The sequence below is a fragment of the Hemibagrus wyckioides genome, linkage group LG09, assembly GCF_019097595.1.
Source record: "Hemibagrus wyckioides isolate EC202008001 linkage group LG09, SWU_Hwy_1.0, whole genome shotgun sequence".
NCBI lineage: Eukaryota > Metazoa > Chordata > Actinopteri > Siluriformes > Bagridae > Hemibagrus > Hemibagrus wyckioides.
In genome coordinates this window covers 12,642,617-12,662,114 of record NC_080718.1, presented here as the reverse complement: position 1 = coordinate 12,662,114, position 19,498 = coordinate 12,642,617, and the positions used below count along the sequence as shown (strand labels likewise).

General features: G+C 41.3%; 2 protein-coding genes across 14 annotated transcripts in view; one reads left to right on the top strand and one right to left on the bottom strand.

The window, feature by feature from the left end:
• kidins220a (kinase D-interacting substrate 220a) overlaps positions 1 to 12,837 on the top strand; it is a 56,617-nt gene extending 43,780 nt beyond the window's left edge. For 2 of the 13 annotated variants that reach the window (XM_058398283.1, XM_058398281.1), the window contains exons 26-31: positions 423 to 479; positions 3,447 to 3,476; positions 5,392 to 5,520; positions 6,893 to 6,991; positions 7,952 to 8,170; positions 11,356 to 12,837. In XM_058398283.1, coding sequence (XP_058254266.1) covers positions 423 to 479; positions 3,447 to 3,476; positions 5,392 to 5,520; positions 6,893 to 6,991; positions 7,952 to 8,170; positions 11,356 to 12,258 — 1,437 coding nt within the window. In that variant the 3' untranslated portion in view covers positions 12,259 to 12,837. Of the gene's footprint in view, positions 1 to 422; positions 480 to 3,446; positions 3,477 to 4,242; positions 5,521 to 6,892; positions 6,992 to 7,951; positions 8,171 to 11,355 lie in introns of those variants that run through there. The other 11 variants (XM_058398286.1, XM_058398284.1, XM_058398287.1 and 8 more) reach the window with 7 other exon arrangements.
• Positions 12,838 to 14,571: 1,734 nt separating this feature from the next.
• On the bottom strand, positions 14,572 to 18,674 carry id2a (inhibitor of DNA binding 2a). Its single transcript, XM_058398295.1, has 3 exons — positions 16,405 to 18,674; positions 16,112 to 16,172; positions 14,572 to 15,204 (listed from the first exon to the last, which is right to left on the bottom strand). Exons 1-2 carry the CDS (start codon positions 16,747 to 16,749, stop codon positions 16,116 to 16,118), a joined length of 402 nt encoding a protein of 133 aa, XP_058254278.1. The 5' UTR covers positions 16,750 to 18,674; the 3' UTR covers positions 14,572 to 15,204; positions 16,112 to 16,115.
• Positions 18,675 to 19,498: the final 824 nt, after the last annotated feature.

Below are 19,498 nucleotides of genomic sequence, written 5' to 3'. Positions count from 1 at the left end.
GTTTGGTCTTTTTCCCATCTCCATTACACCTAATTCAACACGCTGGCTACTTTCCAAGCCCTTCATGAACTCTGATGTATTAGATCATGGACCGCTTAAACATGTGCAGTGCCTATGCATTCTCATATGGGGTCTGAGAACTACTGTATATAACCACATAAAACAAATCTCTGTTGTTTCTTGGTGTTGTTAGAGGTTGTTTTTTTTCTCAGGTTTGAGCACCATTTCAGTTGCTACCTACATGCATCCAATAACCGATATAAAAGTGGCTTCATAAACGACTTCAGAATTCTTTACTGTGTGTGTGTGTGTGTGTGTGTTGTATAGCTGTGTACACCTCCCACCATTCTAAAGCTTTCTGTCTTCCTCTGCTGGTTCACTTTCACCCCTATTTTTACCCTCATCATGTCTCTCTTCGTCAGGGTGTTATCAGAGAAGATGCCTTCGAAGGTTCCCCCTTCCTCACCTACCCCTTTATGGTACCCATTAAGTGTTACTCTGTGTGTGTGTGTGTGTGTGTGTGTGTGTGTATTGCTCTCTTTTTTTATGCATTATAGGCCAAAATTTGGAAGAGACACTGAAAAAAAGATCCTTAACCAGAAAATGTTATTTTAAAGAGATAACAGAAAGCAAAACAATCACTGACACAATAGAAATTGTGCATATTTTAAATAGTAAATTGCAGTGAAAACAGTGGCCATACATGTCTTCTGATGAAACTGCTGTAAATCTGCTGACCTACACAAAGCTCCATATCTAAACATTTGCCCCTATGAACTACACTTCAGCCCCTCGAGTAATATTTGGAAGAGTTTGGAGCAATTTTTCAAACTTACTGTAGATTTTCTGCAGATTCAGGCCAAGACTTGTTGTGTGACATTATCACAACACACATTCAGCCAAAGCCCTGTTTGATTCAATTTGAGACCATTTGTTTCAATTCTAGTTTTCATATGATTCACCACTCATGCATACAAAGAGCATAAACAGGGTATATACAGTTGGCCTTTACTCTTCTAAACCTCTGTACCGTAATTATTTATAATTAACCCAATTAACCAGTGTCATATATAAAAAGGATGAGTTCCTTTTTGAATCTGGTTCCTCTCAAGGTTTCTTCCATTCCACTGTGAGCTCTTAGGGATACAAAATATATTTACATTGCTGTAAATAATCTTATATAATTCTAAACCACTTTGTGACTTGTCTGTGATTGGACAGTGTCTGAATTTAGATGCATTACGTAAATGAAAATGAATTTAATTGAATCTATAACTAACGCATCTTCGGAAGCTTAGAGAAGCATGATTGGTTATAAAACCCCAAACAAACAGTAAAATATCCACCATGTGCATCAGTGAGCCTTGGCCGCTCATGACCCTGTCACCGGTTCACCACTGTTCCTTCTTTGGACCACTTTTGATAGATACTGACCACTGCAGACTGGGAACACCCCACAAGAGCTGCAGTTTTGGAGATGCTCTGATCCGGTCGTCTAGCCAACACAATTTGGCCCTTGTCAAACTCGCTCAAATCCTTACTCTTGCCCATTTTTCCTGCTTCTAATACATCAACTTTGAGGGAAAAAAAACACTTGCTGCCTAATATATCCCACCCACTAACAGGTGCCATGATGAGGAGATAATCAGTGTTATTCACTTCACCTCTCGCTGCTCATAATGTTATGCCTGATTGGTGTACTTCAGGTATAAATCAATTAAAAATACAAGCTACTCAAAGAACCTTTTCCTAAAACTGCTTAAATCATGTATGCATACAATCTTTAGTGCAGGCATTCTGCATTTAAACTAGTTGTAGTAGTAAAACCATATGTGTCGCATTCAGAGGCTTTAGTCAAGTCAGGTGAAAAATTAGGAGATAATTGAATAAATTGGTGAATGTACTAAACATAAACTGTTATCCATCAAAAAGTTTTTCCATATATACTACATTCCATCAATATGCTGTGCTCCTTCACATTAAGGTAGATATTAATACGTTTGTTGTGTTGCTATAAAAATTAGAAAACAATTGCTTCCATACTTTTGGTCTGTAATGTATGTAAAAGGGAATCGTGTCTGGTTGCTCGTGCATCATAACCTTGACTTGCTTTTCCACAGTTGGCCATGCGAACGGCTTTTCTCCATCTCTCTACATCCGTATTCGTGTTTCGATCGTTCTCTTCTGTACCATTCAGCTCGAGCTCCAGGCAGTGTAGGTTTATTAGCCTGGTTACCTGACTGAAAGTCTACTAACAGTCCACAGTCCTCATGCTGTTTCAATCATGACTTTGTGCGCTTCTGAGCTGGTACTAGCCGCAGTTATGTGGCATCTGTTGTGCCTCAGTGATCACTTTCTACTTCCGTATGCCTTTTTGCATTGCTCTTCTCGCTTTTTCTCGTTTTCTTGCTATCTCTCTTTGTCTTACTCTCTTGTTATGCATGGAATAACTATTCAAGTGTACAATCAGAGCTGTATGTTCAGAGAGAAAGCATGTCCAGCTGCAAGGTTTTTTTTTTTTTGGCTGTAATCACTTTCCCTAGGCCGTCACACCAGGGTGGGTGTGTGCTTTGAAAATGCAACAGCTGCATCTCAGAGTGAGCAGGGGGCAGATACACCCTTCAGCATGTATTCACCTGCACCCCATTTTACAAATGCTCTTGGCTTTGACTCTTCATGTAGTCAATTTGCTTAACTGAATCATTGTCATGAAGACTTGGCATCTCAGGTGGGTTGCTGTGGAAGAGCCGATTCGGATAATTGTGTTTAATGATATGTGTGCACACAAGGGATGCATGTTCCATATTACCCAGCTATTCTCATCTTACTATAAAGGGTGTGTTTACCGCAAGATATGAGCCTGGAGAGTGTTTGCTTTTAAAGCTTGATGTTAAACAATATATAATGATCATAAAACATATACTAGTCCTTAAGGCCCTACTGTAGCTTATAAAAGATTTCATAAAAGTGCATGTGATTTTTCATGTCATTGGAAACATGTATATTTGAAACAATGGCAAAATGTTTAATGTTAAATCTGAATAGCTTCATCTGATACAGGATGGAGATCTTCCTAAACAATGTGATTACTATTAGCCTCCATATTACAGATATTTTCTAAGGAAACGTTTGTAAAGAAATTGTGAAACAGTTTATTTCAATTTAAACCCTTCCTTCAAACATTATTATTATTACTGTTATTAAGATATTGTGGGGTTTTTGTCTCTTGGATGTTAAATTAGTAGCTAATGCAAATTTTATACAAAACGTACAAGTAAATGTTTCGCTGTCACTCATCCCCTTCGAAGAATTGTGGTACAAGCTTAATTTCCATTCCTGAATCCTCCTCTGAACCTGATGATAATTTAAAGCATTTGTCTTAATATAACCACTCTTCCCTCTTCCTTTTTCTCCTCTCCCTCCCTATCCTCTGCTCTCCTGGACAGACAAAGTCTCAGCCTCCCAGAGTGAAGCAGGTACAGGCTCCTACACATGAAACTGCATTTTTCTTTAATCTGTAGCGTTCTTTTGCTTTGGCTGCTTCATATAGTAGCTAGAATGCCATTTCTGATACTGTGGATATAAAAAGTTGTGTAATTCTTACCCGACTCCAGCTAGATTGATGAGCTTGGTAGGTGAATCAGGTCTGTTTCAGTAGGAAAAAAAAAAAGCAGAACATGTGCATCCAGGTCTGGACAGGACGACTTTTCTCATAGAGTCATGTCAAACATTCAAGAAAAATTCTTTCTAAGTGTTTGGTAATGTTGTACACTAGAACTTAGAAAAAGGCCACATTTCATAGTTGCAGCTGGACACTGAGCTTTCACTTCTCGCACCAGTGACCTTTAACATAAATCTTATTCCTCATTCAGGCTTGCTGAGACAGTTCTAGTTACTGTCCCCAGATAACCAGCTTTCATGATCTGTTCCCAGAACAATGTTAGTGGCCTGGTTTGGACATATTTTCACTGTTATTTTCAAGGTGCATTAGCAGCTCTTGGGCTTTTGTTTTTGTCTTAAAATGATTTTTATTTAGGACGAAAAAGAAGTAAAACTTTTAGACCACTCCTGACATTGTACAATATAGCGTAAAGGCTAAACTGCATCATTCTTCATACTGAAGTCCGGAGCTCTGGGTTTTAAACATGTGATGCTAAATCCTCTCAGGAGCAGTTTTCTTGCCAATGTCTTTTCTTTTCTTTTTTTTTCCTTTTTCTAAATGTGCTTACTCTGGACAAAAAGACTAACACTTCAGAGTGCTGTTGGTGAACATAACGGAAGTAAAAATCGCCTGTTTCGTGATTAATCATTCATGGAATGTCTTGCATTATCAGCACCAACCCATTATATGCACTTGGCATCTCTCATCTCTTTGGCTACCCAAGACAGCGAGTGCGTATAGGAAGAAGAAACCGGTTCGATCTAGCTGATGATCCTGGCACCAGTCTTAACCGTACAGAGGCCATTAAGAATATATAGTTAGCGGGCCCAGCTGAAGCTGAAATGAAATTTGGCATCATGCTAAACGAAACACTTTCATCATTATGTAACTTTTTAATTTGTTTAATTCTCAGTAGAGAAGGGATGCAGTGTTCTTTCTCTGGGTTTATTTTGAGGTCTTTTTAGAGATCGAGATTTTTATTGGGTAGTGATGTCAGTAATATCAGAATCTTCCTCTGATCTCTGAAAGGTCTTTGTCAGATACTAGCTAGACAGGATTAAAATTAAGGTGGATTTTTTAGATTTCACACAACAAACCTGTACATATGTCTGATTCGACACAGAGGTGATGCAGTATTTCGACATTCCCTGTCAATGAAGGGCAAGCTTAAAGAGATGACAGCAATTTGTTTTGATGTCTGTAAACATCAGAGACTTTATTTGGTCGGCATGTCACCATTTTTTTAATGAGACGACTTTGAGCATTTGATTTGATTCACGATGCCTTATACTGATGCCATAAATGCCTGCTTCGCCATAAGGAACTGCAGTGTCGGCATTCATTCCAACCCTACATGCATCCACCTGATTCCACTAATGAGCACTCAAACACACAAGTTAATTAGGTGGAGTGGTGTATCGTTGGAACAGATAGACATTGGATCTCTCGATGTAGCCAGTTGAGCATGTGGGCCATAAATACACAAGCATTTGCTTTACAGTATCATCCTTCACTTGTTCGCTCACTGGCGAGTTTTATTTCTATTGAGCTCACTGCATTGGCCTGATCACTGGACATGGCTTCATACACTGAACCTACTGCTACTCTATATTCTTCATCATTGGTGCATTGCATATGCTACCACACAGTCTCTGAGACAGTAATGCATGGATGCATGAAAAAATAGTAATATTAGGGCTATGCAAATAACTTCCAGTGTGTGTGTGTAGGGCTCTGATTCTGCAGTACCGCCTGGGCTCCTCAGCTCTCTTAGCACCGACGGTGTATGTGAAAGATTGCGACAAATCGAAGGCCTGGACCCTAACATGATGGAGCAGTACATCACCACTATCAAAAAGGTACAAAACACACTCCAGGATGTCTAATTTCCAAAGTGTTTACAGTCTGGAACCATCCTGCACCTTTGACTGTAAAAGAGCCAGGTCTCATAATACAAAATTCAGCAGTAAAATCTGCTGGTCTACAAGCAAGAACCAGTGATCTAGTGAACGCGGAGTCATTTTCTTACAACAACTCAACAATTAAAATAAAGAACATTTTAACGTAAATTTTTAAGGATAATATTAAAAAAAGAATGTTCTGAATCAGTAGTCTATTGAGGAAACGTTCACAATGAACTAAATAAGAACTATCTAATTACTGATGCAAGGATTAATGCTGTGCTTTATTTGAGCTTCCACACACACAAACACACACACACTTTTCACAGCAACCTGTAATAATGGATGTAATCATGCTGTGTGTAAAAGGATTCTGAGACAAAATGGGAAAAACCCTGCACAGTTTTTATTCAGAAGCTGTGCATTAGGAAACTCCCACACCAATTTATGTAACAGTTCAGCCAGCGGAAATGTGGGCCAGATCTTTAAAATGTCTCTAAACATGCACCAACACCTTGTCTGTGAATAATTGGTGTGAGAGGTTTTAACATTTCTTTAACCGATATAAATAAACACATCCCCGCTATTTGTGTATGGCTCACAATCAGCGGGAAAAAACAACACAGTGCTGCAACAAATAATCAGCTTATATCACTTGTTTTTTATCTGCATCAAGAGAGAATACAAGAGATGGGAGAGGCTGCTGCTGAGCAAACACTCTAATGTTTATCGATTATAGTGTAAGTGAGAACAGGAATTAACTTACAGGTGTTACATACCGTTAAATAATTCAAAAGGCTGATATGCTGTACAGTAATAAATAAAAAATTGTAATGTTTAACAAGTCATTCTCATTTAAGCAAAATATCAGTACAGGCTGTGTTATTATATGAAGAGTAATCAATGCCAGGGTGAATTATTCCTCTGCTGCATGTCAGGGCATATCACATCACCCCTGTCTGGATTGTTTTCCTATAACACCACAGTCCATCGTGTGTTATTCCTTAATTATTTGGTCATGACCAGCTTTACCATCAGCCTCGGTGTATACAGATTTTATCGGCTTGTTTTCCTGCGATCACCATCTGAGAGTTGGCAATGACATGACTAATGCCTTCAGACCTTCATTATCCAACATAACAGCTGTGCAGCAACAGCTACTGAAAGATCTCTATTGTAGTACAGACGTGAGCACTCGGGCCTCCAGAATGCGCTAACATGCACCAAACACAAGCTCTCCTCTTCTTTTCCTGAAGACCATGCAGGTCCAAATAATAGGATAAAACCATAATCAGATAAAGTTTAATGTTGTATATGTTCCCATTCCCAGGCAAATGTGAACGGTCGTGTCCTGTGCCAGTGTCACCTGGACGAGCTGAAGAAGGAGATGAACATGAATTTTGGGGACTGGCATCTCTTCAAAGCAATGGTGAGGCTTTAACTAACAGGTTTGTTATTTATCCCTCGGATGAGTTTCAATCTAATTTCTCCTGTTACCTCTTCTGACTTATCTCCACTCTTAGTGCCTGATGCGGGTTTTTTAACCGATCCGTCTTTCGATAAAACATCCGGCACGGGGTTGCAATCAGGAAAACATGTAGCGTGTGTTGATCAGATCTCCATTTGTGCTACCACAAACGAATGTTGTGTTGCCAACAAGCAGGCAGCCATCTGGTCCAAGATGGCAGCTCTCAGAATGAACGAAGGTTATTGTCAGTGGGAGCTCAGCATCCACTCGAAGATCTGAATAGCTTGACTTTTACAAGAAAGTAGCATTTATCAAGCTCTAAATCATGTCTGTAGGAAATAGGAAGGACACAGGACAACTATGGATGCCTTGCATTTTCCAGACAGATATACAGACACACTGAATGACCAATATTCACTGTCTTTTAAGCTAAATCTTCTCATCCATACCCTTCCTTCACTGAGTCTTTGGAGCCTTCTATGAGGAGATTTATTAAGGATTTTTGGGAAAGAGCCTACAGTAGACTGTTACATTTTGTAACAGGTAAAGCAGTTCCTTTAAGTGTTCTGAGTCTTCAGAGTGGAAGTCTTTGCTCTCTTGGTGGCATGATAGGCTGCATTTTTATCTTGTTAACAGAGTGAGAAATTAAGAGGCCGATAAGGGAGCAGCCGTTTATAGCTCTATAGCCGTTAATGATGTAAGTGATAACAGGAACTTTTTTGTAATAGCTATATACAGACAACTATCATGTGTCGCACTTTTAATTAAAAAAAAGTCCCGATTTAACTTAACCGAATCTAGCACTCTAGTGATGAAACATTGCTAGCTTTCAGATAATCTGCCTTCTGCCATGTTTTCTTTAACTAAGGCCCAGGTGAATGAGTGTGTGGTCTTGTCTGTTTCTGTGGCCCTGTTCCCCAGGTGCTGGAGCAGCGGCAGGTGGAGAGCCAGCTGCTGCAGGAGGAGTGTGTAAGGGTTAGTGAACAGGGCAGCAGTGCATTGGTTCAACCTGAACTTCCTCCTGTTTGTACCGCAGCAGCCCCCCAAAGCAATCTACAGTACAGCTTGAACCTCAGCTTCGAGGAGCTCAGCACTGTCGGACTGGAGGAGCCTGCCAGACCCCCCAGCAACCACTGGATGGTGGGTGCAAAGATATAAACTCTATACTGAGCGAGTCAACAATCACATGCTATCCAGTCAATCACATGCTATCCATTCAATCATTCATTTATTTTATCATTACTCTACATCCATACTAGCAAGTCACTAATATTGTAGTTTATTCCTCGAGTTATTGTCCATATTTTCCCTCTGCCCCGATTTCCCGCACAAGTCCAGAGACATGCGTTGTTTGCTGCTTGACCTTCTCGTATTAATATGGGGGTGTGTGTGCACGTTTTTGCCCTGCGATGGATTGGTCCCTGCATTGTCCCCCTGGTATAGACTCCAGGTTGCCCCTAAAACCCTGTGATGGATAAGAGTTACAGAAAATAGACAGATGGATGCCAAATGCTAGGCTTCATATTAGTTTTGTTTGCAGATTAGCAAAACAAGTTAACTGTATTAACTACATACACTAACCAAAGACATTAACATCACAGCGACTTCCTTCTGAGATTTTTTTGTTCTTCATAATGTATCATACATATTTATAGAGAGGTCATATATTACATGATAAGATGAAACCAGAGTTGTACGTTTTTCTTTCATTTTTGCATCGAATAGTAAATGGGAACTAATTGCTTGTAGAAACTAAAGCTGTGAATGGGGAGTTGAAAAAAATGTTGGACCGCATGGGTCAAAAGACGCTATTAGTCAGAGAAATCATTTAAGCTGGTGGTTTGGAGCTAGTGTTTGCTTTAACACTTTATAAATTAAGCATGCTGTGATAAAGTATTGAGTAATTCTCCATTCAAAAGTCGGTTGTTGTGCCATCGCTGAACTCGCAGCCCTGTGTCGAATGCTCACGTATCGCTTTATCACTCCCTAATGTTAATGTAGGGTGAGAAAGTATTAACAACTTTAAATGTGTTGTACAGTGTTACAGATTAAACCGTTATTAACACAAAGGGAATGTGATCTTGTCTCCTTGCTATATTTGTTAACACATGCATAATGTGTGTGCATAAGTGGATTTAATTATAAGCAGAGGGGAAAAAATGGACCTAACAATCGGTCTGTCATAAACAGATTACTAAAGAAAGAGGCTGATGCAATCTGCAAGCTTCTAAAGTGCAACTTTGTGGTAAAGTCGGTCAGCTGACATCTTGAGAACAAAGGTGCTAGCACTGTCAGTCACACACTCAAGTTTAATGAGGCAAGGCAGGCGTTTTTGGCTCCATCTATAAGATAAGATGCGTACCTTATCCATGCAAGCGAGACCTGACTATCCACATAACAGCATGTTTATATATAGATAAGCGTTTAGACAGTCACTGCTCAAATACACGTCTATAATCCTAAACACATGCTCATAGTCAAAATCTATTAATATATAGCTTAGGTTCACTGGCCTGGCTAGGTTGCCCTATAGTTATAAATACACAAACACCCCCCACCCACCCTGTGCATACACACTTTCAGAGAAACATACATTTTCACCACAGCGGCTTTCTTGTCTAACAAAGAACAGACAGTAGCTTCTGCTTTTCAGTAGTTTATCAGTAGAGTGGAAATAGCCTGTGGTTTACTGAGTGAAAAACGGAGTGTTTTCTGACCTGAATGAGCAAAGGAAGTGAAGAGCTGGACTGCTGCACAACACCACACACACACATTTAATGTAGGGCATGTGAGGGGCTGTTCCTGACACATACAGTTGGCTATTTCTGCTCTCTCTGCTCATGCACAAAGTTGTCACTTCATATTTACCATGCACATCTCTCTGCAAAGTCTACCACTTGCTATTATAGTGCCTGGCCCTTGGATTTTTCCACATTTATAGTGTTACAACCTGAAAGTGAAATGGATTTATCTGCCACTATGTTACTAATCTACGTTGATATGTCATTAATCTATAATTGCTAAATTATTTACAAATAAAAAACAGAAATTGTGATCGCATAAGTATTCGTCCTGTGCTGTGAAATCACTAACCAGTTGCCATCAGAAGTAACATTATTAGCTGAATGGAGTCTACCTGTGTGCAAATTAAAATGTTACATGGCATCAACATAAAGTCATCTGTTCCTGGAAGTTTGTTGGAGAACATGCTTAAGCATCATGAAGACCAAGGAGCTATCAAACCAAGCCCAAGACATAGTATTAGTATTATTAGTTTGGTTCTGAAAAATGATCATCCCACTGAGCATTATTAAAACCACCAAGCCTTTTGGAGGCCATTCAGCAAAAATCAGTGACTGGGGTAAGGGCAGCAAAGAAACTCTCACCGTGATGCTCCCACCATCATGCTTCACTGTGAAGATGGTGTTCTTAGGATGATTTATTATCTCATCAGACCAGAGTAACTTTTTCCATATGCAGAGTGTCCAACATGTCTTTTGGTAAATAGGATTTTGTTTGGCTTGCCACACTTCTACAAAGGCCGGCTTTGTGTAAACAGCTTCTCTTCAGCGCCTTCAGACTTACCTTTGGCCACATGGTTTCAGAGTAGAGGTAAGCTGATGATGGTGATCGAATATTTTGAACATCTTTATTCATCTACTCATCTTTCAAATTAAAAAGTATCTGTAGAAAAATATATTTCATAAAAACACAACTATAATATTTCAAATCTGTGGGAAACAGTGACACATTTTGGTAGAATGCGTTTGTGAATTCCTCAATCAACGGGAGTTGTAAATCTGCATTAATTACAATTCTTGATTTTTAAAGGGAAGAATTTGTGGGTGTGTTACTGTTGTAATTGTCTGAAATGATTGTGTTCATGGATACTACAAAACCCTAGAGAAAGCAAACCGAACTCAAATTACTTCATACTGCATTGCTCCAATGGTGGAAAATTGGACGAAACAAGAACACCTGATGAAACAAGAACAGCTTCTGGTATAGCGCAGAGAATCTTGCCTCCAGCTTTGGGGATTTGCTGGCCTGCATAGTCTGAGGTTTTCCCTCAGCATACCTCATTAAGCACTTAATAATTAGCTAAATGGCTGCATTGAGCTTCTCTGCAATTGGGAAATCTTCAAGATCTGCTGGACAGGGGTATGAGAGCATTGCAGTTAAGAACCTCTGATTGAATATAGTGCAGTGATTGCATTTAAAAGCTACCCTCAGGCTAACCTAATACCAGAATAAGTCAATTCAGATTATTTTAGCTTACTCGTATTCCTTTACAACGTTCACAAACCCTTGGTCTGTGTCTCCAGGTCGTGACTCACAGGACTCCCAGCATGTCCAGTCTGAATTCTCAGGAGTCATCCAATGACATTAGTAAATTGACTGACAGGCAGCAAGCAGAGTACCGCAGTGCCTACCAGGACTACATCTCTCACATGGCCCAGCTGGAGGTTGGCGGATCTGGGGCTGAGAGATCAGAAGACAAGGCCAAGGATAGCGAGCAGGATGGCCGCAAAACCTTCAAGAGAAACTCTAATGCAGGAGAGAGTGTGATGGATTACTCCGCTACTCAGGATTCTGGTCTTCTGCATCCAATCACGGAGGAGGACGAGAAACCAGAGCGAAAATCCTCCGTGAGCCGCACCAAGGGACCGGGGCCACGCTACTACAGTGTACCCAATGAAGAGGATGAGGAGGAGTGCGTGCCTGAGGAGACTGATGCCACACCTCTCCTTTGGGACGAGCAGCGAAACGACGTGCAGGCAAAGAACTTTGTCTCGGCTGGGATGGACAAAAAAGAGTCGTCTGACTCAGGTATGAGGTCAAGCGGCAGCTCTTCTAATCATTCACTACAGGACGAGGAGAGTGAGGAGGCTCAGGAAGAGGATGAGAAGTCAAGAGAGGAAGACCTTGTGACCACAATACGCATGTCCATCTGCTCAGAAGCTATGTCTGAGGCCAGCAGCCCCGAGGAGAACTGGGACACCTCAGACACACACACGCAGGCCGTCACAAACCTGAACCAGGCAGCCAGCAGCATCTCGCCAATCAGCAACAACAATAACGGAGATGAGCGCAGCCTCATCATCTCTCCGGGATCGAGCACTGGCACTAGATCTCTGCTCAACCACAACCTGCTCGCAGTGCGAATGAAGAAGAGCACGAGCACCGCGCAGGACGAGGGCAGTGAAGAACGAGAAAGTGTGCTATAAAGAGCATAATGTTTTTATTTTTAAACTGAACTGAATTCAATATGGTACAAAGGAAGAGTTTGTCCTGCTTCTGGTTTATGACAAATGTGCAATTATGCAGAGTGGATGTGTTGAGTAACTAATTTTATGCATTTAATGGAAGATTTTCACATAATAACAGCCATCTGTGGTCAATAGGGTGCTATAAAACAATGCAATCATCAAATCATTTAGATCTGTGACTGTAGGCTGTATTGCAACTAGGATCCTACTCTGCTACGTGTGGAATTGTGTGGAATTTACATTAGGTCAGTGACAAAATGTAGAGGTGGATAATTAGTTAACTGTTATAATAGTAAAAAGGACAGTGTTTGTGTTGTGTTGTGTTGTGACAACCTCAAAAATGGATCATTCAGTGTACTGAATGTAGATGCTTTATATACATTATTTATGAATCACTTGTGAAGCTCTTCCTGCATGTTAGTGTTAGCTAGTAAAGTAAAAGAAAAATGATTCTGTGAAAATTTTGTGTGAAGTGTGATGAGTAGTTCCTCAAAATGCATGACCATGTTTCAGGAAGTAATAAACACTGCATTTCAAACACTTGTGTTCCTGGTCTTTCATGCTATTCAAGAGCACATAGTATTGTGCACGTGTGTGTGTGTGTGTGTGTGTGTGTGTGTGTGTGTTTGTTTAACGGCAGAAACCAATCCCAAATTGTCATGTACATACAATAACTAATATGAAATCCTCTCACTCGATCAGGAAAGAGGTTATGGTTATTGTTGACAGAACAGTGCAAGAGTTTTCTTTCTTTCTTAGTAATTAAACTAAACAAAACGGCATCCATATCTCCCTTGCATCATCATTGGTCAGTCATTAACAGTTAATTTTGTTTTGACGTCCTCTATAATTATGCTGGACATGCTATTATTATTATCATCGTGTATAAATAAGCCTGAGCTGTGTAAACTTTGTTAGACAATATGGACGTAACTTGTATTGAACGTTGAAGTGTTATGACCACACACACACACAGTTCTAATAGCCTGCGTGTTGATGTATTTAATTACAGCTTCTCTAATTTTCGAGCACAGATCATCATTTAATCATGGCAGGAACTGGTATTTAAATAGAGTGGATCACTGAACGCACATGAGGTCGAGTCCAGTAGCATTGTTTTCTATTAGTACACGGTAAATATGATGAGTCTGCCAGTAGGTGGCGCACTCTTCATAAATTCAACCAGTCTCCCAGTGTACATGTGAGTTGTGCTTAAAGAAAGAGCGCTGGTTCGAGAGTACACGCCCCTTATAATGACTTGTACTCAGACTGATTAAGCATGAACACAGTCCTGTTAACGAGACTGAACCCTGGGCCCTTTATTTTACAGAGAGAGACACTCTACTATTTTGGGCTGTAATAATTTTATTAAGCCTAAAATATATATATATAGATTACATGACCTGTTCCTGTTCAGTAGTCTGGAGTTTCATGATAGACATTTATCGTTCATAAGGTTCTGAAATGTCTTCATTTATTCAATAAAAAAAAAGCTTGATGGATCAGGAAAGGCTTAAACTGTTGAAGAGCCTTTTCTGTGCCCAAGTCTAAACTGTATCACACACACACACACACACACACACAAACACGCGCGCGCGTACTTCTAACTCAAACACTAACATACTGAACAGCCTGAGTTAATGCTGTGCCACAACAAGTGTACGAATATTTTTGACATACTAGAAAATGTTTGGTGCTTTAGTAAACCCTGTGGTTTAGTCATCTTAAATTAAGTCACAACCGGATAGTGAGTGAAGGAAGCATTTCAACACTTCAAGTGCCATGAGAAGAAAAAAAAAACCAAAAAAAAAACAGAAGTCTATAGGTGAGAAACTGCAAGAGATAAACCGGACACCCTGTAGTACTTCTCTACACACTATCATGCCTTGTTGCAATCAAGAGACACATTTAACCTAGCTTTTACATACAAAAATGCTACATTTAGGACGGAAATCATGGGCCTTAAAGAGTATTAAAGATACCAAGCAAAAGGTGCTGTTTAGTCCCCATTTTTCGGACCGTGTTCACTGTCAGCGTGTGTATGTTTTTTTTTTGTTTGTTTTTTTTAAACCATGTAACCAAACCAATACAGACGATTATAACAAGTTCTTTAATTTCTCCAGACCTCCCCCCCCCCCGCGGGCTCTTGACATAGTGGACACACAGGTTCAGGTGGACTAAATATACACTACAGCACTAACAGCTGTCCGGCACCTGCCACCAACACGGTGCTGCTTAAATATAGCAAGCCTATAGACTACAATAGACATGTCTGTTCAAATAAAGCCATTTGATTTATTTTTTTTTTATATATAAAAAGGTACGATTTACAATTACTTTTATAAAAAGTTTCAGCATAATTAAATACAGCATGACACTTTGCAGCGTGGTAAGTCCAGCGTCTGCAACTATACAAGATATAACTCAGAGAGTTCACGAGGTTTCACGCTCATGTCAGATTGGCCGTCCAGTCCTTCACGTGCCCAAAGAATGACGGAGGAGGAGAAGAAGAAGAAGAAAAAAAACAAAACAAAAAACAGACAAAAACTTTGTACAGTAACTGAAGCACACAGGCTTCTATTCACACCGTCTTCACCAAAACAGCCACGATCTCTCGTTTAAGAGAAGGCGAGATCTTTTTCTTCCATTCCTGTTTTTTCCCCTCCCATTTTTAGGGAATATAGTGCTTCTTCGTCTTGGAAGGAAAAAAAAACAAAAAACAAAAAGACTAAACGAGTCTTTAGATAAATAAAATCAATGTCCGAACCGAGAAACACATCACATACATTGTCCTCTTCGTTCAGGAGGGGTAAAAAGATCCAGGCGAGAACAGAAATTGAGAGCTTTGGAGGGGGAGAAAAGGTCGGTTCCCGAGTCCTGTGTGTTCACGTCTTAAGCAAACACCTGCAAGAGATTGAGAAAGAGAGAGAGAGGCGCATTTAGCACAGAGCAAACAGGCCGGAGATCCGGACAGCCTGGCGCCAGAGAGGAAGCCGCGGCTCCAGCATTTAACCAAACACTCCGAGAGAGAGAGAGAGAGAGAGAGAGAGAGAGAGAGAGAGCGAGAGCGAGAGCGAGAGCGAGAGCAAGAAAGCAACAGCGAGAAAGAGAGAGAGAGAGAGAGAGAGAGAGAGAGAGAGAGAGAGAGAGAGAGAGAGAGAGAGAGAGAGAGAGAGAGAGAGAGAGAGAGAGAGAGAAGCAAAACGCTGCGGACCAGATGGAGCTGCTCTAACCACGGCCAGAGGAAACACTCCTGCTGACTACTGATAGGACACAGGGTTGTAATTAAATCCGGATCCATCCTTATGTCCAGCATGAGCATTTCAATAGAAAAGCTGGGAGAGTCCAGACAGTCTGTTTATTCACAGCCTATTACTGGAGTTCAATAAATACTACGTTTTGCTTGCGTAATAATTTCAGATTTGATCAGAATTCCAGCATAATGTCCAGTTAGCATTAAACAGTAACATGGAGTTTGATACTATTTAATGCTTAGGGATAATCAATCAAACTGTCCGGTCTCTTCTTGCTACAGCAAATCTGTATCTCTGGTGCGTGTCCATGCCTACACCACTTTCTGTACACTATTGCGCGCCACAGGATTTACGATATACTGACCAGTGTGATGTGACAGAGTTTGTCGTTTGTTCTTGCTTTTGTGTATTTTAGGCTGTCTACACATTACATGTGCAATCGCAACACTTTCACTTGGAATAGCATTTCTCTCGTCATTGATCAGAGCTGTAAACTCATGGAAATAAAAGAAAACAGGAAAAATAATTTAAAAAAAAAAAGAGAGAGAGTTATTTACCTGGTTAACGGTAAAGTGTCCGACTGTCCTCTGTGATCAAGTCTGACTGAAACTCCGGCGTCTATAAGGAAGAGAGACGAGATAGTTAGGCTGTTATTCAGGTTTGTGGTTCATGGACTGTTTCAAAACATAAAATCATCTAATTATCGATATACGTGAGTCTATAGCATGAACAGTCACGATATCGTTAAATCAAAAGGCTTGTAAAGTGAAATAATGTCTCTTTCTGTGCCCTCGTGCACGGTGTTGTAAAGCACGCTATTGTGCTGCATGATGATGTCCAGTAGGTTTACCTGTAAAGACAAGATCCTGATGTCTGTGTTGATGGTGGTGAGCGGTGTTCTGGACGAGCCCTGGCCGGGTCGGGGGTGATGGAGAGTGCTGATCGCGGAATGGGAGTCGAGAGCGATCTGCAGATCCAGGATGTAATCGATGACATGCTGCAAGATCTCCATTTTGCTCACGTGCTTGTTCTGCGGGATGCTGGGCACCAGCTCTTTCAGCTTGGAGTAGCAGTCGTTCATGTTGTACAGCAAGCTGAGAGGATCGTCCGCGGGGGTCTTGCTCCGAGACACTCCGAGGCTTTGCTCCGTCACGCCGTTTTTCCGGAAAGACCTCACTGGACTTATAGCTTTCATGCTGAAGTTCGGCGAGAAATTCACGACGATTTAAAGATAATGCCTTTTTGTTATATAGAGAGATTATTTCTATTCGTTCTAGCTGTGCTCGCGGCGGTGTGGAAGCAAACGCACTGGATTAACAAGCTGTCATCGCTGAATATATACCCAGCTGGGTGGGTTTTGACGCGACGTTGTAGACCTCACGGATTGGCCTGATGTTTTGTGTCAATCGTCGCTCTCGCGCGACGCCATTGGTCCGTGACGCGCCCGCGCAAGTCCCGCCCCTCTTTTCCTCATTCTTTTTAACCAGTGAGCGCGCGCGCGCGAGGTGCTGCTGACTGCCTTCAGCTTTCAGAGCTAATTCCGCAATTCCGTGTACCTGTTTCTGATCAAGAGAATTACTCACTCCCGACCAGAGACTGGTTCAGTGTCGAGGTGTCGTTTTGTTATTCAAGTCATTTCAAGACTGAGAACTAGCAACAGCCACACACTTGAGCAGAATTCTGTTAATCCTGTGTCTATTTATCAAGTGTAAATAATTATGATTCCTGGAATATATAACTGGTTTAGATTATTCAATCAGTGTAGTGTCCTATTACTTCTCAGTGTGTAGGCTGCAATATTATAAAAGATGTTCATGTGTATTAGGTGTTGTCTGTAGTGTTCGTGGGAGTGACCAGGCTAAAAACCTAAATCAGGTGATTCACCCCAGACTGACAAACAGATTAATAACATTTTCCTTTTTTTTACTTATGATTTATTTTTGTTTTAATTGTTGGAAATATGTGACAGTGAACGCACTGCGTCCATTCCCACATCAGGGGCACTGTCATTGAGGCCCGTATTTAAGCCTTGAGGACTGTCCCTCATCCTCTCCACCAACCTGGTCATCAGGATTATTGTAAGGAATCTAATGCGAACGGCGATTGTAAGCCATTTCTAGAGAATGAAATTAAATGAAGTCACGCATGGTGAAATGCACAAGAACATTTTCAGTCAGTGTCGCCGCCGGATTATTAAACATTATGAACTAATGCATTATTTATAGGCAGTAATGATTAGACTACTCTGGTGCTGATGTTTAGTGTAAGAGCGAGTGTTTTAACGGAAAGTGTGCGTGCGTGTGTGTGTGTGTGTGTGTCACAGCCTGCAGAGCAAAAGCCCCAGTGTTGAATTAACACATGCACCACTGTAAATGTTAACATTGTAGATTTTGCTGTGTAGACGCACAATAAATCTAAAATAAAGGCAGACATGTCTAACATATAGCCTAAGTTTTATTATAACTAATCAGGCAATTTATGTGGGAGACAAATAAGGTTTCCTGCCCAACAGTTAACTCCCATCTGACCAAGGAGACGTCTGTAGAAATGTGCTGGAATGCGGTGCGATGCTGATGTGTTGGAATGCCCTGGTTTTTATGCAATCTCATTTTCACATCTCCAGAAAAATGGCACGTGCACGTCTGTATAACTGTATGAATTCTGCGTGACTGCACTTATTGCGCTTATATTTACATTTTCCCAGTGCGCCACACAATCCTTGGCTTATTTTCTATCATGATGAGATCTGGGACTCTTTTAAGATCCTGTCCACATCTGGTGAGATGGGGTTTTTTCTTCTTTCTTTCGATCGCTCCCCACCCCGCCTCTTTTTTTTCTTTTTGTTCTCACAGCTGTGTACATTTCGCACGGCGTCCTGACTGATTCCTGACAGGTGATGAATTGGCACCCGGTTAGACAGAGCAGATCAGCTCAGTGCAGTGTAGGGTGGAGAGGAGAAGAGAGCTCGTGCTCTCGCCGACTCTCTGGCGCCAGGCGCGTGACGTCACCCCATTGAGCGCGGCCCCGCGGCCCGTGTCTTGCGGCGCCGCTCGGGCGGCTGCTATGGAGACAAGGGGCCGCGGGTTCGCGCGCGCAGAGTGCTGAGAGATCCGAGCTGATCCCGACACCTCGGAGTCTCTCGCGCTCCAGGGCCCGCACACCTGCAGCCATTTGCATTTCTTGGGTTACGTTAAACTCGGAGAACTCGTCAGAGTTGTGCAAGAGCAAAGGAGAAGAAGAAAGAAAGAAAAAAAAGAGACAACGAGCTGCATTTAAACGAAACCAGGTGATCCTACTAAGCAGCCTTAAGTCACCCTATGAACACTAGCCTGCAAATAGTTGGCTTTACATAATGGTAATATGTATGATTACGCATGCAAACTAATCTAAGTGTCCTTCTTGGCTTACAATAATCTAAAAAATCTAAGATGCACTAAAAGTAGACAGGCTCTTAAACACGTCCTGTGTTCATATATTCCACTAAATTCAATGTCACGATTGTGTCCGCTGATCACCAGATCTGCTTGTTTTTTAAAGGTATATTTAAAAATGGGTGCATTTTCCATTCCGCAGTCTGTGCGGATCTTTTGAGACGTGCCGAAAGAAAAAAAAAATAAAAACATTACAAAGTTGCCAGAAAGTTGAGAAGTTTTCCGCGGGCCGGCGTCTGAGTGTCTGTCCCGCCCACCGCGCTGCTGTTCCACTTCAGTGCAGCTGCACGCGCTCTCTCTCTCTCTCTCTCTCTCTCTCCTCCACCTCCACCGCTCCCGTTCAATAAACCCGTCCTGAGAGAACGTGGGAATTCCCTGAAAACTAACAACACTCATTTTCCAACACACTCTCTTCTCTCTGAAAGTCATGTTTTACCCACATCACTCTTCTCCACAACTGCAATAGATCATCCTTTTAAAGAGACTACGGAAACCTAGAAATTTTGGGCTCGT

What these genes read in the sequence shown, in the direction of transcription:
- id2a (XM_058398295.1), bottom strand. Translation starts at nt 16,749, where the DNA reads ATGAAAGCTATAAGTCCAGTGAGGTCTTTCCGGAAAAACGGCGTGACG. An exon ending in TCAGGATCTTGTCTTTACAG is followed by an intron (nt 16,173 to 16,404) that starts GTAAACCTACTG and finishes TCTTCCTTATAG; the next exon opens with ACGCCGGAGTTTCAGTCAGA.